Raw genomic sequence first — 18434 nt, forward strand, 5'->3', positions numbered from 1 at the left:
GGGGACTACAGACCTGAAGGGACCAGTGGCCTGAAGGGACCAGTGGCCTGAGGGGGCTGGTGGCCTGAGGGGACCAGCCTGAGGGCGTCAGGGGTCTGAGGGGACTACAGGGCTGAAGGGACCAGTGGCCTGAGGGGACCAGTGGCCTGAAGGGACCGGTGGCTTGAGGGGACTGGTGGCCTGTGGAGATCAGGGGTCTGAGGGGATCGGTGGCCTGAGGGGACCGGTAGCCTGAGGGGATCAGTGGCCTGTGGAGGTCAGGAGCCTGAAGGGACCGGTGGCCTGAAGGGACCAGTGGCCTGAGGGGGATGGTGGCCTGTAGGAGCCAGTGGCCTGTGGAGGCCAGGGGTCGGAGGGGACCAGTGGCCTGGGGCAAATGTGGGGCACAAAGGGTCCTGGGGTGCAGGGGAGGGCGTCCCCTGAGGCGCTGAGCGCAGGGGTGCCCACCCTCGGGGCCCTGCGGCCTCGGAGGGGGCCGTGGGCCGGCTGCCGGCTGCGGAGGCGAGCCCTTTGGGAGCCAAGAGCAGGGTTTGGCCAAGACCCCCCCGTCCCACATGGACGGACACGAGTCGCTGCGATATAGGGTCGATCTATAGCAGGGCACGAGTCCTGTAGGCCCCGGCGCAGGGGACGCCGGTGGGCGTTTGTCACCTTCCACCGAGCCGCTGCCTGCGATGTGTTGGTGCGGCGGCAGAGGGTGCCACCCCGCCGCGGCCCCGGCTCCTGGCCTAACTCGTTAGAGCGCTAACGGTCTTGGCAGCCAGACGGGGAAGAGATGAACAACCTCGCCACGTACTAATTAACCTGGCATCAAGCTCCCGAGAGCGGTGGGGTGCAGGATGAGCCCCTGGGCTCGTTGGCAAGTTCCGTCTCCCGCTGTAACGTAGAAGGGGAACGATCTCAAAGGCGGCTTTTGCCTTTGTTGAACTCGAGTATGAAATTAAATGATTGTCAGTGTCCAAATGAACACTCGCTCCTTAAAAAAAAACCCAATTAACCCTCTGCTGGACATCGCCGTCTTCAGTGTGTCAGGGATGGTTTGACGATACCTTGTACTTCGTCAAAAAAAAACAAAGTCAGTGAAGCCCCAAGCTCTGAAAATAGGAAGCGGAGCATTCAGGTGTGCGCTGAAACAAGCTGTAACGGCCCATTTTTGGGGCGAAAGCCAGCTGTATCCGTCACAAGCGCCGTCACGCTCTGCTCCGTCTCCAGATGTTCTGCGTCGCCGGGCAGAAAAACGCGGCGGAGCCGAGCAGAAACCACAACGAAGAGGAACGAACGAGCGCGGTTGGACCGGCGGCTCCCCAGGGGTCCCCTCCGCCCCCAAGCCCTCTCCGAAGGGCTGCGGAGAATTTGGTAGAGGCTTCGCCGTGAGGTCAGAAGGAAGCGCGCGGCGGAAGCGAGGTCCAAACAGGCACTTTTATTTGTGGTTGCGACGCTGACATTGATGGAACCGTCACACGCGACACGGGGACCGCGCGCGGATGCTCCCGCCGGAGGTACGTCCTTGCGTAGGAGCCCCGGTGCATAGTAGGAGCAGTTAATGCCTCAGAAATACATTAAAACAGAAGGATTTTTTTTTGGTAGAACATCAGCCCTGCAGTTTTTAGCTTTTTTTTTTAGGTTTTTTTTCACTTGCCCTGGCCCGATTCAGGGAACGATTTGGAGCATGCGTGGTTTACGGGGACAAAAGTTGCATCTCAATACAGAAAAGAGCGTGGTTACTCCTAAAGACGGACAAATTAATGCCTTCGAGGACACAGCTTTACACGGGAGACACGCTCCAAGCGCACGGATCAGTCCACGCTTGCAGAAAGAACCCAAGTCACGCAGCGAAGCCTTTCCGGACGCTAAAATCCCGCCGGAGAGCTGCCCTCGCCTGAGCGGCTCCCATTTTTTCCCAAAAACCCCTTATTTACTGGAAGATTTGCCTCTCTGCTTTCCGAAGCTCTCGGCGAGCGCGGCGCCTGGAGTTTTCCGCTTTGAAAAGCCGGCTGCTGCTTCGGCTTTTTGGAAATAGGAATCCCTAATTCTGCTCCTCAAATACCGAGTTGACGGAACGCAGCGGAGCCAGCCCCGCGGCCCAAAGAACACGCTTCGCTAAATTTATTCTCTATTTCAACATTTGTATTTCCAGACCTAAAAATCTCTGCTGTATATTGGCTGTTTATGCAAATAAATCGAGCTACTGACGGTCCTCCGCTATTTCAGACGGCGTTTCCACAACCAAAGCGTCTTGATATAAAAAGAGAAGAGCTGAAGTCGAGGAGCGAGAGTAAACGTACCCTCAACACAACAATCTCAAAGAGGAAATAAGACAAACCACCTCAAAACCTCCACGAGGATGGGAGAGGAAAAAATTAAAATCATTCAGGACCAGCATCAAGCTGCAGAAAATGTTTTCTTGTAGGTGCTGGTATAGCTGTAAACTGAGTATATCCCCCGAAGTAGTCCCTTAATTATTCCCACTTACCCCTATCCCAAAAAAGAGGATTCTCCTCTTTTTTACCTTTTTTTTAGCTTTTTATTTTCAGAAAAGTTTTACCTTTTCTTTTTCCCTTTCCCTCCGCCTTTTTAGCCTTACCTTTCCCTTTTCCCTTTCCCTCCGCCTTTCCAGCCTTACCTTTCCCTTCGCCTTTTTAGCCTTACCTTTCCCTTTTCCCTTTCCCTTTTCTTTCTAGCTCTGCCCCCGAGGACTGGATCGGCTACATCGAGACGCGAGGCGAAAGGCGCTTTAGAGAAAGGATGGCGTTTGGTTCCAGCCAGCGCAGATCTACGCCCGCCGTCGGCTTGGGGAGACGTCAGCGGCGCTGCGCCGCCCTGGGCCAGGGCAGTCACGTCTCCGCGTGCTGCCAGGTAGATATTTCAAAATCTGTCACAAAAACGGTGCTGGGAGAGATGGAAATAGCGGCTACAGAACTGAAACAACTGTTAAATGCAAAATATACAAAACCCCCAAACCATTGAATAATTCAGATAGAAAACATTCCTCGTATCTTACAAAAATACTACAGGGATCTAAGAAGTAGGTAGAAAAGAAGCAAAAGATATCTTTCGGCCCAAATTGAACGTGGCTAAGCAAACGTCTGCGATAAAGAGGGTTTGCGTGTTTTAAGGCAGGCGTGTGACCCCCAGAGCCTCCCGCGGCCGCTGGCCCCCCGTGCTCTGGCAGCTGAATTGTCCTCCAAAGCCTCAGCGCGTTTATTGTTAAACAAATTAAAGCACAAAACCGTACGATTTGTGGCGGTGACCGTGCCCGGGCGAGCCTCCTCTTGCGCAACGGACACTTCAGCAGCTGCGCCTATCAGAGGAGGTGCTTTGATTTTGTTAAATTTTCAGTTTCATAGTTGTATCTTAGGGACATTGAACCCCCTTTAAGCTATTTCTCTAAAACCTCCCCTTTTTCTCCTGACAGGAGCTGCGCCAACGGTCTGGACCTTCCCGTTAGAAACGGCAGCCGGCTACAAGTCCAGGCGACGCCGCGGCATCTAAGGACGTAAGGCAACCTGTTGTTTGTCATTTGGTTTGCTTAAAATATTATTATTTTACCTAATAATTAAGACCTAATAGTAACTAAAAAAGAGAGAGAAAGCTATATACATCGCTCCTTTCCCACGCCCGCAGGTGGGGTCTTCCTAAATTCGTCACGCAGGCAAAGCGTTTTGTTCGACAGTTAGGGAAGGCTTTGCTGTAAGTTATATTTAAGATATAATGCAGGATGTTTTGGGGAGGAATCGGTAGAAGCTGTCAGTCCTAGAAAGATGCAATAACTGTACAGAGCGTCCGTCCGTCTGTCCGTCCCGGGTTGCATCCAAACACAACCCCCTGGTTGAGCGGGATACCCGGCACGGCGCTAATGCCCGAGTCCTGCTCGTTAACCCCTCACGTCCCTCCCCCTTCACCCCAACGCTAATGAGCATTTTCCTAAATGAATTAATTCTAAATGTGCTCAGCACGACCCCAAAGCCGGGCGTCTCCAAAAGGTGGCAAGAGAAGCGAGGCCATTTCAGCGCGTTTCAGCTCTCTGGGTGGGAATCGACAACGGCAATAAGATATTTGGGGGGCGGGGGGGAGGCTGCAAATAAAACCCAAGTCGAGGAGCTGCTTAAACCCGCCAGCGCGTTCGCCGGTCACCGCAGCGCCTGGATTCACCCGAGCGCTGAGGGACGGCCGAACGCGGCTGACCTGAAGGTAACATCGTCTTTTTTTACCGGTATAAAATAAAACTATGAAATCCAATTAAACTCATTTTGGTGTCGGTCGACGACCCGGAAGACGGAACTTTGCCCTGTGTCGGAACCATCTCCCCGCTGCTTTTAGCAGCACCTTAGCTGGCAGGATTCGGCCGGGAACTCCCCAGCTCAGTATTTGAGCTGGCTGGGGACCAACGGGACGTTAGCTGCGACGAGCTCTGCGGAAGCGGACACGCTAGAGCGGTCTTCGTTTAGCAGCCCCGACGATTTAAGGTTGAATCGTTAACAATGGCCCGTTGCCCGCCGCAGGGGCGAGGGAGACGGCGGTTCAGGTTCGTTAACGAGATTTCCACGTGGGACAAACGACGCTGAGCGCCGGGCGTTATCCTGCAGCTCTGCTCCCGAAGCGGGAACGGGAAGAGGAGGCGCGGAAAGGACGAGGGCAGGCTCTAGGCGTCCGACTGACCTTTGTTCGTCTTCTTCAGGAGCTTTTTCAGGTCGGGCGACATAAAGTAAGGCTTTTCGGCCGAACCGTCGTTACGCTCCAGGTCTTCCACTGCAAAGAGAACCCCCGCCCCGCGCAGCAGTGGGGGGGACAGACACAGAGGTTGGCGTGGCAGAGTCACGGCAGAGGCAGCGAGGAGCCTAAGGGCAGAGAGATGCTGGAGGAGCAGCCCTCCTGCTCGTCCGACAATTATCTTTGCTAGAAACAAAAGCCTTTCGCCTCGTCGCGGGCGGGCGGGGGGGATTTTCTCCCTGCCTCACAGCTAAATGCCCCCAGCAGCACAAACCACCGCGGTCGCACCTCTCCCATTTTACGGGGAGCACTGTGCTCCGGAAACGGACTGCTATTATTTAGAAGAAAGCAGAGGTTTGGGTGTTTTTTTGTTTTTTTTTTTTCAGGGGGGCAGCGGGAAAGTTTAACAGCGCCGTAGGAAAAGAGGTCTCCTCCGCGACCTCGAGCCCTGCCGGCCGGGAGCGCGGTTCCCCTCCGCTAAGGAGCCAGGCAGCGCGGCTCTCCCTGCTCTTTGTGCAGCCAAAACGGCTCATGACGCGAGCGCAAAGCAATTTCGCTCGGTATTCGCAACACCCTTGTCAACACGCCATGCATACATAATCATTAGGTGTATTCCCAGCACCGAACACGCCGCTCGGCCTCTCGCCGTTCAAAGCAAAGCAGCTGCGCCAACAAGAAGCGGTAGGAAAATCACAGCCACCGAAAAAAAAAACCCAAAGCCAAACAAACCCACAAAGCACCAGCTTCGGAGTCGGGCGAAAGCGCCCTGGGATATTTTGAGAGGGATTTCAGTATTTCTCTGTGATGGAAACACGAGCGTTAACACTGCGGCTTTGTCCTAAGAGGGCATGACTCAAAAGACGGGACGCTCTGTCTGCGTGAGGATTTGTAACAGGAGATCTGGCCGCGCGACCCGGGCTGCGTGCAGCCAGAATGGCGTTCTTTTAAATCTTCATCATTTCTGCGCTATCAAGGGGAGAAAACACGGCGAGGACCCAGCCCGTCTTTGGCTGTTGTTTCTCTCGGGGCCGTAACCCTCACCAGCTGCCTCCCCGTCACACCTCTGACTTTTTTGGTCTCGTTTCCCTGGCCGTAGTGACGCGGTGATACGTCCCCGGTGTAACACCCGCCAGCGCAACGCGCTCCTTCCCTGTGGCCGTCCAGCCCGTCAGGGATGCTCGCGCCGCTCCTCCGGACATCGCCTTCCCTCGAGGGACCCGCGGCAATTCAGAGTCGCCGGAGCCGGCCTGGGGACTCGCCTTCCACGCAGGCTCCCTATTCCTTCCCACAGCCACCCCAGCCTGCAGGCCTGTACGGCAAGCGCCGCCACCTACGCTCCGCGTTAGCGTGGAAAGTCGTTACAGCCCCAGCTCCTCCGTCCCGAGGAGCTCGGACCAGGCAGAAGCCAAACCATCAACTCAACCACCTCGGCGGGGAAAAGGCAGAGCCCGTCAGGCAGCTCCCAGGACGAGCCACCACCTCCCTGCAGCGATTAAACCTCTGCGCAACCAGCAAGAGACACCATTTTAAACGAGGGATGCTGCGAGTAAAAGCCCTCTGAGTTTTAACGGCTTGCAGCCGGCGACGGCTCTTTTCGCCTTCCCTAAACCGACGGCGCGAGGAAACGGAGTTTTCGGCTGTGAAAAGGGCGAGCTCTGTTTCGCAACAAAGGCGCTGCTCCTGCAACAGACTTAAAAGCAAAAGACCTGCAATCTCACAAAGAAATCTTAAGTGCGCCAGCCCGGTTTTGCATAGAAAGAGCGGGCGAGGAAAGAGGCTCGTTGCACTTTGCTGGGGGCAGAACAAGGCGGAAAGCGCAGAGAGACCAGTTTTCAGGCTGCGGAACCCACTCGGCCCGTTCCACAAACCACCGTCCTGCAACGCGAGCTACCTCCTGCCAGCAGAGCAGCTCTCCCGACCTTTTCGCAGCTGGCGGTTAGGAACAAAAGATCTCCGCTTCAACGCGAAACGCAGCTATATATCGGCACCCGTGCGCGCCCGGCCGCTTCCCAGCCGCTCGCCGGAGCGGAGCGCTCCTCGCCGGGCGCTACCGGACGCGTGGGACCCCAGATTAACTCTAGGTGACACTCTAGGTTTGTTCTCTCGATACAAGACTGTTCATTATTGGGCAGGAAGGTGGATTTGATAAGCGTCGGGCACTGAGGAATCGCCATCCCCTCTACCCTCACGGCTTTGAAGGACATCCAGGGGAAAGGTTTGCACCGGGGCTGCCCCGCGCGGGCTGAGGAGAACGCTGCTTGGGCTGGGGGGCCGAGAGCGTCCCGCGGCCCCCCCGGGCACGCAGCCTTCCTCCCGGGGCCAGCCCCTAGCCTTGGCTATCGGCGCTTTTGGAAGGCTCTAGGTTCCCCTTCAGCAGGATCTCACTCAGCTCAGGGGACATGTAGTAAGGCCTCTCGGGAGATCCATCGTTCCTCTCCAGATCTTCACCTTTTCGCAACCCCAGGAAGAAGCGGCCGTGACGGGGAAGAGTGGAAAATAGCGGAAGAGCCGGGGAGAGGCAAGGCAGAGATGAAGGATGGAGAACATGTGAAGAGAGACACGAGGGGGAGAGGGAGGAAAAAAGAAGGGAAAAAGAAAAAAAAAAAAAGGAAAATTGAAGTTAGTTGCAGTTAGGTTCCACCAAGACCAAAGCACCAAAACAGAAAGACCAAGAGAGACCGCAGGAGGCCCAAGGACAGGCTGTGGGTTTCCGTTGCCAGCAGGCAGGGGGAAAGCAGATGCCGGTAAGAAGGCAGGTGGGAGTTGGTAGAGGAAAAAGCGGGAGAAAACCACGCAGAGAGGCCACGGGAATTTGGAGCAAACCCCAAATCTGGACGACTCTGGGGTTCGGCCCCAAAGGGAGGAAGGTTTTGCTACCACAAACTCCTGCCCAGCGGGACACGGACCCTCCGAGCCAGACACTTACAGAAGCAGAGGAAGAGGGTGTCCACGCACATGCCGTACACGCTGAAGAACCCGTGGGCGATGAGGTAGGAGCCCACGATCACCGTCTGAAAGAGAAATCGTGTGGTCACGCCGCGACCTGGCATCTGCAAAGAGCGCAAAGCCCCAGTCCCTCGGCGGGGGGGAGGAAACCTGCTGAATCCCAAATTCCCCAGGGAAAGGAGGAGAAGCGAACAGGGCAGGACTGTTCAGACCAGCCCGATTCAGGACAAAAGGCCTCAGCGACGACGGTGGACGGAGGCCAATCTGGGCAGCACGGGAAGGGCGAGACGCCTCTTCGCGGCCAGCCGAAACAAAGGGCTTATTTCGACGGGGACGGAGAAAACACCTTCAACAAAGAAGGTCCTTCAGAAGCAGCGACGCAGGGGTGTTTTTAAGGCATTTGTGTCCAGGATCTCCTTCCGTCACTTCTAAATTCAGCAAAAGACGAGAAAGCAGCTCACCAGAATAGGGACCCAGTAGTAATTCAGGGGCGGCGCTGTGTCTTGGACCAGCTTTATCCGGTGGGTGAAGAAAAAGAAGGCAAGGATTCCTGGAAAAGCAAACGATGGAAACTGCTGGGGGAGGCAGGGCAGAAGAAAGGCAGCAAATGGGTGCAGGGAAGATGTAAAACGGGACGGAAAGGAAGGGTTTCACGGGAGGAGCGAAGAGAGCGGAGGTTTTGGGAAGGCGTAACCAGCTACAAAAGCCTACAGCAGCCGTACACCCCAAGGAGAAACTTCCAGTCCCCAGCACTTACCGACGCTTCCCACGATGAGGAGTTTACCGAGGAAGAAGAGGAAATCCGTGACTTTATCTAAAACGGCCACCCTGCAAACAAGAGAGAGACGGGCATTCGCATCTGCTCCCCACCCCGAATTCAGAAGGAAGCGTGGGAGGAGGCGGCCAATGCGCACACGCGTTGCAAATATGGCATAAAACGCCGCGAAAGCCTGAAAACAGGGCGGGCAGATCAGGGCTGATCTTTGGCAGCGAGAAGGACTTGGAAATCACCAAGCCTGCTGTCGGGAGCAGAGCCCTCGCCCCCACCAGCATCTCACCTAATGATGTTCCTCATCAGCAGGAAGAACGCGTTGCGGGCGGAGGTGCAGAAGTTGGTGCCGTAGATGGCGATCTAGAGGGGGTCCCGGAAAAAAGGGGCAGGGAAGAGAGAAATGGAGCCGCGCTGAATTCACCGCTAAGAAGAGGGCGCAATTCATCCCATCTTTGAGTAAAACCCGGATAAATCCCCGCCTGGAAGTGCTTCTTCATCCACTGACATCGCGGACGCCGAGAGCTGAATCCCCCCACCCTGGTGTCTCCGAGAAGGTCCCTCCAAAGTCAAAGCGACACGGCTTGCGGTCAAGGCTTTCCAGCGAAACGGCTGGGAAACGCTGAAAACCTTCGTTTTCCCATGACGCCGGCAGACACGGTTCTCAACAGCCACCCAAAGAAATCTCCAAGTGTGCCGAGACCCCCGCCACCGTAGTCACGACCCTTTGGGCGTCAACGCCGGGAGACTCTTACCATGATGTACGCGTTTCTGTTGAGGAATTTGATGAATTTTTCCAGGCACCAGAAGCAGCACTTCAGGCAGCTCAGGAGGAACTTGGCAAACTTATTATCTGCAGCTGGAGGAACGCCATGGGAGAGGGTGAGCAGCCAAACCGAGAGACGCCTTCTCTTCCAGAAGCAACTTCAAGGTCCCTAATGAGACGTCCCGCTGCCCTGTCACAGCCTCCCCCGCTACGCCCCGTTTTCAGCCTCCCTGGGAGGCTGATACTGCTGCAGACAGCAGGATGAGCCGCGCACGCTCTTCCCACGCTTCTGCTCGCTGTTTACATTTCACGATCGATAGCGTCGGACGGCCAGGCGCAGACTTCCCCGACACCCGCACAGAGACCCAGCACCAGCTGACTTAGCCCGGCAACCGCGGCGCATCCCTCGGCTCCCGCCCCGTGAAACGTCTCTTGGAGGAAGAGACGACTACGCGATCCTGCAAGGAAAATCTCGATTCTCCACCGAAATACTGAAATTATTCCCCTGGACGTTAGCCACAAGCTCTGGCACCAAGGAACACGGAAGAAGCCAACCTCATTCGCCATTCCAGCTTCGGTACCTTTTAACCTGTGGTCCAGATACTCCAGGGTGACCCTGATGACTTGGACGATGGCGAGGATCAGAGATCCGAAGGCGAGCGAGCCGGTGTGGTACCTGGGAAAGACCCCTCCAGTTAGAAGGGGACAACCTCAAGAAGCTCGCGAGCCCTCCTCGAGAGGGACGTACCGGAGTGCGCGGCCGAAGGCGGAGAAGAGGGGGAAGGCGGGCATGTCATCGGGTTTCTTGAAGGCCCAGTAGTACGACGCGAAGGCCCCCGCCAGCGTCACCTGGCCCAGCGCGATCACGAAGTTGGCGAGCCAGAAGAACATGAAGACGTTGAAGAACTGGAGGACGATGAGATACTTGTGGTACGCCGACTCGCCCCCGTAGAACGCGAAGAGGCACTGGGCGTCGGGGCACAGCTTGGTGACGTTGCTCGTGTTGAAGGTCTAGAGAGGAGAGCAGACACTCACGCACTGCGGCGGCTGGAGACGCGCCGCAGGACAGCATCTTTCGCTCAACTCAAAGCAATCTCGACTTTCAGAAGACAGATCCTGCTTAATTTTTCGCTTGCTCAGACCGAAAAGTCAGCTTTGCGCACACAACAGCTTGAAGAAAAATAACGGCATGACGTAAATGAGTTCAGAAAGGCGGAACTTCACTTGGAAGAGCTCGCAGGCTCAAATAGCCACCAGGATGTTTTCCATGTACGAAACAATCTTATCTCTGACAGATGAAGCATAGCATTTGTATGAGTTTCCCAACGCCCTCACCTCCGGTTTGCAGGTCTGCCCAGAAAACTGGCACGCCGTCTCGTTAAACACCTTATAGACCGCCTCGTTGGAGGTGGAGAGGAAACTGCAGAGCAACAGTTAAGGAGATTTTGCAAACCCCAAACCCGAATCCTCGGCGTATCTAACTCAGTTTTGCTCTCGCCAGCCTCCTGCGATCGCTATTCGACGTTGGGTTTTAATTTGAAAGTCAAACTTAGAGACAGGCTGGCGGTTTCGCAAACGGACGTGTCACTAATCCTGTAAGATGCTCAGCGCCCTGGAAGACCTTTGATTTCTGAGCAGCTTCCTTCCCCGGGAGCAGAGGCGCGGGGAAGAGGAAGAGGAAGAGGAAAGGATACACGGCGGTGCTGGCCCAGTAGGCGATGCAGAGACAGAGCAGGAAGAAGGTGCACAACGGGAACAGCAGCGACGACATGATGTGACCAACAGCCCTGCCGAGAAGATGGTTAAAACCCGGTTAAAACCCTCGCGGCGACAGGAGGACCTTGGCGGCCGGAGCCCGGCCGTCCCCGAGTCCTCCCACCGCGACAGGTGACAACGGTCACCTCCGCCGGGGACGGGGGACACCCGGACCTGCTGGCCTCTCTGATGAGCGCGATGGCAATGAGGATCCTCTTGCGGAGGAAGATGAGCAGCAGGATGATCACCACCTCCATGATGCACAGGATGATCACTGGGAGGAGAAGGGGAGCCCCGGGTAGCGCGAGGGCACGGACAGCGCCCGACGGCCACCATCCTCCTTTGCTTTCCCCAGCAGATCCGTCTGGCACCAAACGCTCCTCAGGGGACGTCCGGCACTGCGGTTCACGTGGTCGCAGCCCCGACCGTAAGCTCAGTCCCGCGGCAGAGATGCCACCAAGCAAAGCCACCCGCCTTCCCTCAACCCTTGCAAAGGGCCACGGAGAGGCCGAGAAGACCCCAAAGCTCCATGCTCGCCCCTTCCCAAGCCCTGTCCCTCAAAGGGGCCGGGGCTGGGGCGCATCCCCCGTCTCCCATCCTGCATCCAGAGGACGGAGACTCACTGAACGCCAGCCACGTCTGCCGCAGGTGGAGGTAGACGCGTAGGTCTGTCTGAAATCCCAGGTCCTTCAGGGAGACGTCAGAACCCGCTTCCCCTTTTAGTTTCGCATATTCCATGTAACAGTGGAAGATTCCTGCGGTGAAAGGCAGAAAATTGTCCTATTTGCACTGAAAAGCGGAGACCGAGATGCCGGCAGCCTCTGCTCAACACCACCGATGCCGACGTTCAGATAGAAGACACCCGGCAGGACACTTTCTTTGTGCAAATCCCACCTAAGATAGGGAAAGGAAACCGGGGAAAGCGGGGAGAAGCTCCAACCACTCGCGCTCACCATAGCCCAGCACCAGGATCACCATCACGATCATCACCCAAACCATGATCCCGGCCAGGAAGCGGAGCAGGACGATGAAGATGAAGCTAGCCACCATCGCGATCACGAGGCCTCTGCGGGAGGAAGGCAGCAACGCGTCAAAAACCAGGCGACGCCAGCCCCTCCCCACCGCTCTCCTCCATCGGCCAGCTTCTCCGCTCTCCTTTTTCAAGCTTTAACGACGGGGCAGCCTTAAAAACGGGAACCATTGATGGTGGAGGGGACGGAGCGTGAGCAGGGTCCGAGCAAAGCTGCTCCAAAACACCCTCCGCCATCTCGCGTTTTGTTTGAATGGAAATTATGCAAAGGCCGGGGCGGGGGAAAAGAAAAAAATTTGTCATTCATGAGCTTTGCCCCACGTTCGAGCGCGGCACCAAGGCCGTGGCCGGCACGGCGGAGCATCAGCCCTCGCGGGCTCCGGTCCAGCTGCCTTCCCGCGGGAAAGGACAGCCGTAACGCGCAGCTCGGCCCCTGCTCACATTATTATCCAGTACCAGGAAACCGTGTAATCTTCAAAGATCTTCATGGCCAGTTGTCTGGCTTCCAGGACCACGTTGGCTTTTCTGGAATACAAAAATAAAACAGAAATGAAGCGGAAACCGGGGGAAAGAAGCGGAGGAGCATCAGCCTGGGCTCAGCCCCAGCGAGGCTCTGCCCGCGCCCGCTGCCTGTACTGGCGCTGCCTCAATGGCCCCTTGTCCTCCCCCGCCAAAGGGCCTCTGCCAGACGCCCTGAAAACAAGAAAATTCAACAAGAGCGAGGCTGATTTCCTGGCACTGTTTTCCTTCAAGCTGACCCCGCTGCTTCCCCTTCGTCCCCTCTTCCAGCTCCTGTTTAAAACACAGAATATGGGGTTTGGGGCAGGATTTCTTGCAAACACAGGACCAGGGCTCCGTGCTGGGGCTTTCAAGGCCCTTCCGCGGTATAAATCCGTAAACGAACGCGGCGCAGAAGTGCCAGCAGAGAAACCCAAACATTTCCCGTCTGGATGAAGCAGCAATAACGAAGCAGCTCATTAAGAGGCTCCCCCGGGTACGGTTGCGTACCCGCCATGTTGCTGTTATCGCTGCAAGCGCTCGCTCTCGGGATCGCCCCGGCAAAGATGAAGCGACCAGCGAACCGCGGCGCCTGCCTGGCGCAAAGGTTGCGGAGACTCACTTGGCCCCTTCCAGCAGCTCGGTGACGTTCCTCCGGCGCCCATGGCCATCGTCGTAGGTGGTCTCGTTGCCGACCATGATGACGCCCTTCTTGGCCCGGATGGCCGGGAAGCAGCGCCGCGCCACTGGGAGAGCGGAGGGGGAAACAGCGTCGCAAACCTCAGCCGCTCTTGTCCAGCCCCCGTGGGGAAAGGAGCCAAACCCCGCTCCCCGTGGTCACAGACCTACGCTGGACCCCCCGAAACCCCAAACAGGAGCCTCCGATCCCCCCCAAAAATCCTGACAGCCAGCCTGCGAAGCGTCCGCTTCCCCCGACCGCGACGGAAGCGAGCGGGCTCGTTAATCAGCTCATGGCAGCTCGTTAGCCCTCCGGACGTACGTGGGGTGCTGGGGATAATCATGGCCGGGCACTCCCTGTCCTTCAGCACCTCGATGGGAGGCTGGATGGGGACAGACGAGCTGGACGTTAACCGTTTGGGAAGGAATTACCGCGCCGGGGAACGCCGGCAGCGCCGGGGCTGGCAGACGAACGCCGACACCGCGCTCCTTGCAACCCACCTTCTGCAGGTTTTTGAACTCGGGGACGCAGAAGTTCTGGTAGTACTCCAGCTCGTTGGGCGTGCGGGAGCTGTAGGCGCTCAGGTACGTCAGGTACCGGTCCGGGCATTTGCTGACGCAGATCTGGATGGGAGAAGAGGACACGGAGGGGCCGCGCGTGAAGGCGCGAGCCCCCGGCGCCGGGACGCCGCAAACCGGAGGAGAAGCAAAGCACCGGGGAGCCGTGCCCGGCATGGCACCCCGGGGCCGGGAGCGGTACCTGGGTGGTCGGGCACTGAAACTCCAGCAGCACCAGCGGGCTGGCGCACTTCACGATGTCGAAGTAAAAGAGGAAAGGTTTCTTCCTGCAAAGCAAACCAGGCAAAAACAAACGAACAAAAAGCCCAGCTCAGGGAACCGCCTGCCCTGGGAGAGGCGATGGGAAGCACCCGCATCCCTGCGCCCAGGGGAAGGGGGCCCACGCGGCGTGGAGGGTCCCAAAAAACCCCAAACCCCCCCCAAAAACTGGAGCTGCAAGCTGCTACGATGCTTTTCTGCACCTCCCAGGGGCTCTGCCGCTCCCCGCAGCCAGAGGAGAGCAGGCAGCACGGGCAGGGCGAGCCGCCCATCCCGGAGCCGCGGGGCGCGACACCCCGAGGTTACGGTCTCTCCGATGATGCCGGGGCGCCGAGCCGGGACACGTACTCGTTGGGGGTTCCCTGCTGCCCGCAGAACTGCCCGCGACTGTCGGTGGGGTAGATCACCTTCCGGGGGTCCCCGTGGGTCCAGGCTGAGCGGGGGGAGGCAGAACAGCGCGGCTGTGGTTACCCCCGCAGCCCTCGCCCCCTCGTTTCCCCCCGCCCGCCGCTCACGAGACCCCCGCGGGGACCCTCCCGTCCCCACCCGGACGAGCAGGAGGGCGCAACGCCCCTCGGCACAGGGTTTTGCCGGTGCGGACAGCGAGCCGGCGGCGAGCCAAGCTTTGCCCTATTGCCAAAAACTTGGCGACGCAGCGAAAACGGGCGCGGAGCCCCCCGGTACTTACCCACGACGCCCACCACCACATAGCCCACGATGGCGATGACCAGCAGGACGCAGCAGAGGACGTCGGTGCAGCCCCTGCCAGCGGGAAGAGCGGCGTTGGGGACACACGACGGACCCCGGCGCCGCTGAAACCGCCGCCGCCGGAGAGGCTTCTCTTACCTGTCGTAGATGGGACCTTTGAAAGTCGGGTCGTATTTCTGCGGCGTCCCTGCGGAGACGAAGGAGGAAGGGAAAAACAATTTGGGGGATGGCTGGAATGGGAGGAAGGAGCTCCTCATCCTCCTCTCCCCACCGCACGCAAAAGGAGTAGCGGAGGGCGGGCAATGCTTGAACTAAAAGCCTCGGGATAAGCGGAATCGGGAGGACAATAATCTCCAGATGCCGTTTCCCTCCAGCTGTGCCTCTGCTTTCCAGGCGCGCACACAGTTACCCCTCGGAAAACCCGTTTCCACACGGTTTCCTCCAAAAACGCTTCCCTGCCGCTCCTGGGAGCCTGCCCAAGATACCCAAAATCCCTCGGAAGCACCAAAGAGCCGCGCTGGGAGCGGCGATGCCGGGGGGGTCCCAAGGGGTTTCGGGTCCCGCAGAGCCCCCGCGCAGCCGGCGCTCACCGGAGGGACCCGCCTCGGTCCCGCGGTGGCGCTGGGCTCCCGCCCGCGGATACGGCACCGTCCTTTTTCCCCTGCTTTATTTTTAGGGTGGGAATTCAGCCAGCGAAGGCAGCGCCAGCGCGAGCCCCCGGCACAACCGTGGGAGCTGGCCGGTGCCGGGGACGCGGCTGCTTTGGGGGGGGCCTTTTGGGGGGCTCAGAGCAGCCCCATGGCAGGGACACATCTTTTTTGGGGTGCATTTTGGGGGTGCCCAAAGCAGCCCCATGGCAGGGACACGGCTGTTTCGGGGTGCATTTTAGGGGGGCTCGGAGCAGCCCCATGGCAGGGACACGGCTGCTTTGGGGGGGCTCGGAGCAGCCCCATGCTGGGCACACATTTGCTTCAGGGTATTTTGGGGGGCTCCGGCAGCTTGCTCCCCGCGCAGCGCCCAGCTCCCAGTCCCGGCTCATCCCTAATCTCCGCGGAGCAGCCAAGCGCCTGCCCAGCCCTTTCCAAGAACCTGCACCCCAAAACGCCGGCATGGGCGGGGGGGGTCACTGCTGCAGGGTGGGGGGACCCCAAGGAACGACTGAACCCCTGGGACCCCCCCAAAAAAAGCCCCAGGGCCGGGACAGCCGGCTCGGGCAGTGACTGCCGGCCGCGGTGACAAACCGCCACCGTGGGAACCTGTTTGTCCCAGTCGTTAAGCATTAACCGCCGGCGCCAGCGACGCCGTCGCGCTGGTTATGCCGGCGCGCGGCGAGGGCGGCCCCCCAGCACCGCGGCCCCCCGGCACCGCGGCCGGGGGAAAAGCGACGCGGCGAAGACGCAGCTGCTTTTGGTTTTGCTTTGGTTTGCCTTTCCCCCCCCCCCCCTTCCCCTCCTATTTTGGGGTTGTTTTTCCTCCTTTATCGCTCGAGTTTAACTTCCTCCACGCCGAGTCGCGGCGAGCGGCGGCCGACGGTGCCCCCGACCCCCGGCCGAGCCCCCCGGCAGCCCCCACGGGACCCCCGCCGGCTGCGGTGAGCGGGTGCCAAAGCCTTACCGTGCTGGCCGTAGTAGCTGTCCCCCTGGCCCCCCATGCCGGCGAGCGCTCCCGCCTCGGCCCCTTCGGCCCGCCACAGACCCGCGGTGGCCCCTGCACCGCAGCCCTCGCCGTACGCGCCGCCCTGGGCGTGCCGTTGCCCGCCTCCAGTTAAACACACCAAAAAACCACCCTCCGGTGCGCAAACATGGCTTTAAAGGCGCAGCCGCTTCGCCGAGACCCTCCGAGCCCGGCTACTTCTCCAGCCCTGCAAAACCCCGGCTGCGGCACCGGCTTCCCACGAACCACCGTGGGGCCCGGTAGCCGCCGACGTGGCGCGGTGGTCACCAGCACCGGGGGGTGGTCTGGGCCCGGCAAACCTGGCACAAAAGGCCAGGAGCAGGCGTGGGCAGGCGGCAAGAGTCACCGGTTTCAACCGGCAAAGGGCATGAGGCTGGCGACGCCGGCGCCGGTGCCCCTGCTCCCGGTGGTGCCGAGCTTCCCATCCCCACCCCAGGGTTATATTTAGGCGATAAATAAATAACCGGCCAGACGCGCTGGCTCGTGGTCAGGAATAGCACGCTGCCGTCCGGCACGGCCGCGGCTTGGAGGGTCGAGGCCAGGCGGCACCGCGGCGTCGCTGCCGGCGCTCATAGGCTGCCGGTGATGTCAGGGCGGCCGGGATTTACACCCGCCGAAGCGGCTCGGGAACAAAAGCCCAGGCTGGGGAGGGCTGGGCAGACCCCCCGCCCGGGAGAACTGGCACGGACGCGGCATCCCCGCCGTCCCCACGTACGGGGGGGATCCGGTGGCGGCCAGGCCGCGGGTCCCACCGGGAAGGGGACGTGGTGCCGGCTCCAGCATCCCCCTCCTCCGCAACCCCCGTCGCCGGGGCCGGAGCAGCCCCCCGGCTCCACCAGGAGCCCCCTGCACCCCACAGCGGGGACCGTCCCCTCGCCGGCTGCCGCAGCACGGCGCCGGGAGGGGTCCGGCACCGGTGGCTGCCGAGGCGTGCCGAAGCCGAGGGATGCTCCCGGCGCCCCCGGCACAGCCCGCAGCCCCCCAGGCACAGGCGAAGCCCCCCCTGCTGCGGGCAGGGGGTGCTGGGAGCCCCAGGCAGGGCACGGCCTCTGCTTGGGGGGGGATCCCAGGGGGTCACCAAATATGGGGAGGGGTCCCCAAAACCTGAGTGCACTCAAGCCCGGTGGCCCCAAAACCCTGGGGGGGTCTCCAAGCCTGGTGGTCGCAAAACCAGGGGGTGTCCCAAAACCCTGGGGGTCCCCAAATGTGGCAGTTCCCAAGCCCAGGGGTTCCCCAAAACCCTGGGGGTGCCCAAAATCTGGGAGTCACCAAACCCCGGGGGTCCCCAAAACCCTGGAGATGCCCAAGCCCTGAAGGTCCCCAAACCCCGGGGGTCCCCAAGCCCGAGGGTTCCCCAAAACCCTGGAAGTGCCCAAAATCTGGGAGACCCCAAATCCTGGGGGTTCCCAAGCCGGGGGGGGCGGGGCGGCCAAACCCGGGGGGTCCCCAAGCCCTGGGGGTCCCAAACCCGGGGGGTCCCCAAGCCCTGGGGATTCCCAAGCCCTGGGGTCCCCAAAACCCTGGAGATGCCCAAAATCTTGGGAGTCCCCAAGCCCCGGGGTCCCCAAGCCCGGGGGGTCCCTAAACCCGGGGGGTCCCGCAGCACCGCACCCCTGGGCCCCCCAAGCCCCCGGGGGACCCCGAGCGGGCGGGGGGGGGGGGGGTGCGGGGACCCCCGGAGGGCCCGGGCCCGGGGCTGGGGAGGCGGGGGGAGCCCCGGGGAGGGGGGGGGGGGCCCGGCCCCGGTACCGTAAGCGCCGTCCGGGTCCTTCCTGCCCGCGGCCGGGTCCTCCATGGCGGGGCGGAGGCTCCGGGAGGCTCCGGGCCGTTCCGGGCGGCTCCTCCCGCTGCCGCCGCCGCCGCCGGTTCCCCCCCGGGCGCTGCGCCTGCGGCTGCGGGCGGGGCGGCTCCGGGCCCCGGTCACCGGCCCAGCCCCGGGGCCGGGCCCCGCCGCTCCGCCCCGCCCCGCTGGGCTCGGCTGGCGGCTCCGGGGGGCGGGGGGGCAGGGACCCCCCCAGGATGGGGGTCTGGGGGTGCAGGGACCCCCCCCAGGGTGGGGATCT

The 18434-nt window shown here is 60.2% G+C and overlaps 1 protein-coding gene across 9 annotated transcripts; it reads right to left on the reverse strand.

Annotated features, from left to right (window-relative positions):
• Positions 1 to 1405: 1405 nt before the first annotated feature.
• SLC44A2 (solute carrier family 44 member 2 (CTL2 blood group)) lies at positions 1406 to 18279 on the reverse strand. 9 transcript variants are annotated; one of them, XM_087778069.1, is made up of 22 exons: positions 18121 to 18279; positions 14836 to 14884; positions 14678 to 14751; positions 14338 to 14422; positions 13913 to 13997; positions 13654 to 13776; positions 13475 to 13535; positions 13097 to 13220; positions 12418 to 12501; positions 11900 to 12012; positions 11570 to 11701; positions 11121 to 11220; positions 10886 to 10978; positions 10527 to 10611; positions 9940 to 10202; positions 9773 to 9867; positions 9181 to 9284; positions 8715 to 8788; positions 8414 to 8484; positions 8118 to 8206; positions 7637 to 7721; positions 1406 to 4749 (listed from the first exon to the last, which is right to left on the reverse strand). In XM_087778069.1, the coding sequence occupies exons 1-22, from the start codon at positions 18164 to 18166 to the stop codon at positions 4643 to 4645; spliced, it is 2142 nt and encodes a 713-aa protein (XP_087634195.1). In that variant the 5' UTR covers positions 18167 to 18279; the 3' UTR covers positions 1406 to 4642. The 9 variants fall into 9 exon arrangements, with proteins under 9 accessions (XP_087634195.1, XP_087634196.1, XP_087634201.1 ...); XM_087778070.1 differs by lacking the exon at positions 18121 to 18279 and adding an exon at positions 16312 to 17200; XM_087778067.1 differs by lacking the exon at positions 1406 to 4749 and adding an exon at positions 4759 to 7158.
• Positions 18280 to 18434: the final 155 nt, after the last annotated feature.

This window comes from Nipponia nippon, unplaced genomic scaffold, assembly GCF_047370975.1.
Source record: "Nipponia nippon isolate SJK-2023a ecotype South Korea unplaced genomic scaffold, ASM4737097v1 scaffold_42, whole genome shotgun sequence".
Lineage (NCBI taxonomy): Eukaryota > Metazoa > Chordata > Aves > Pelecaniformes > Threskiornithidae > Nipponia > Nipponia nippon.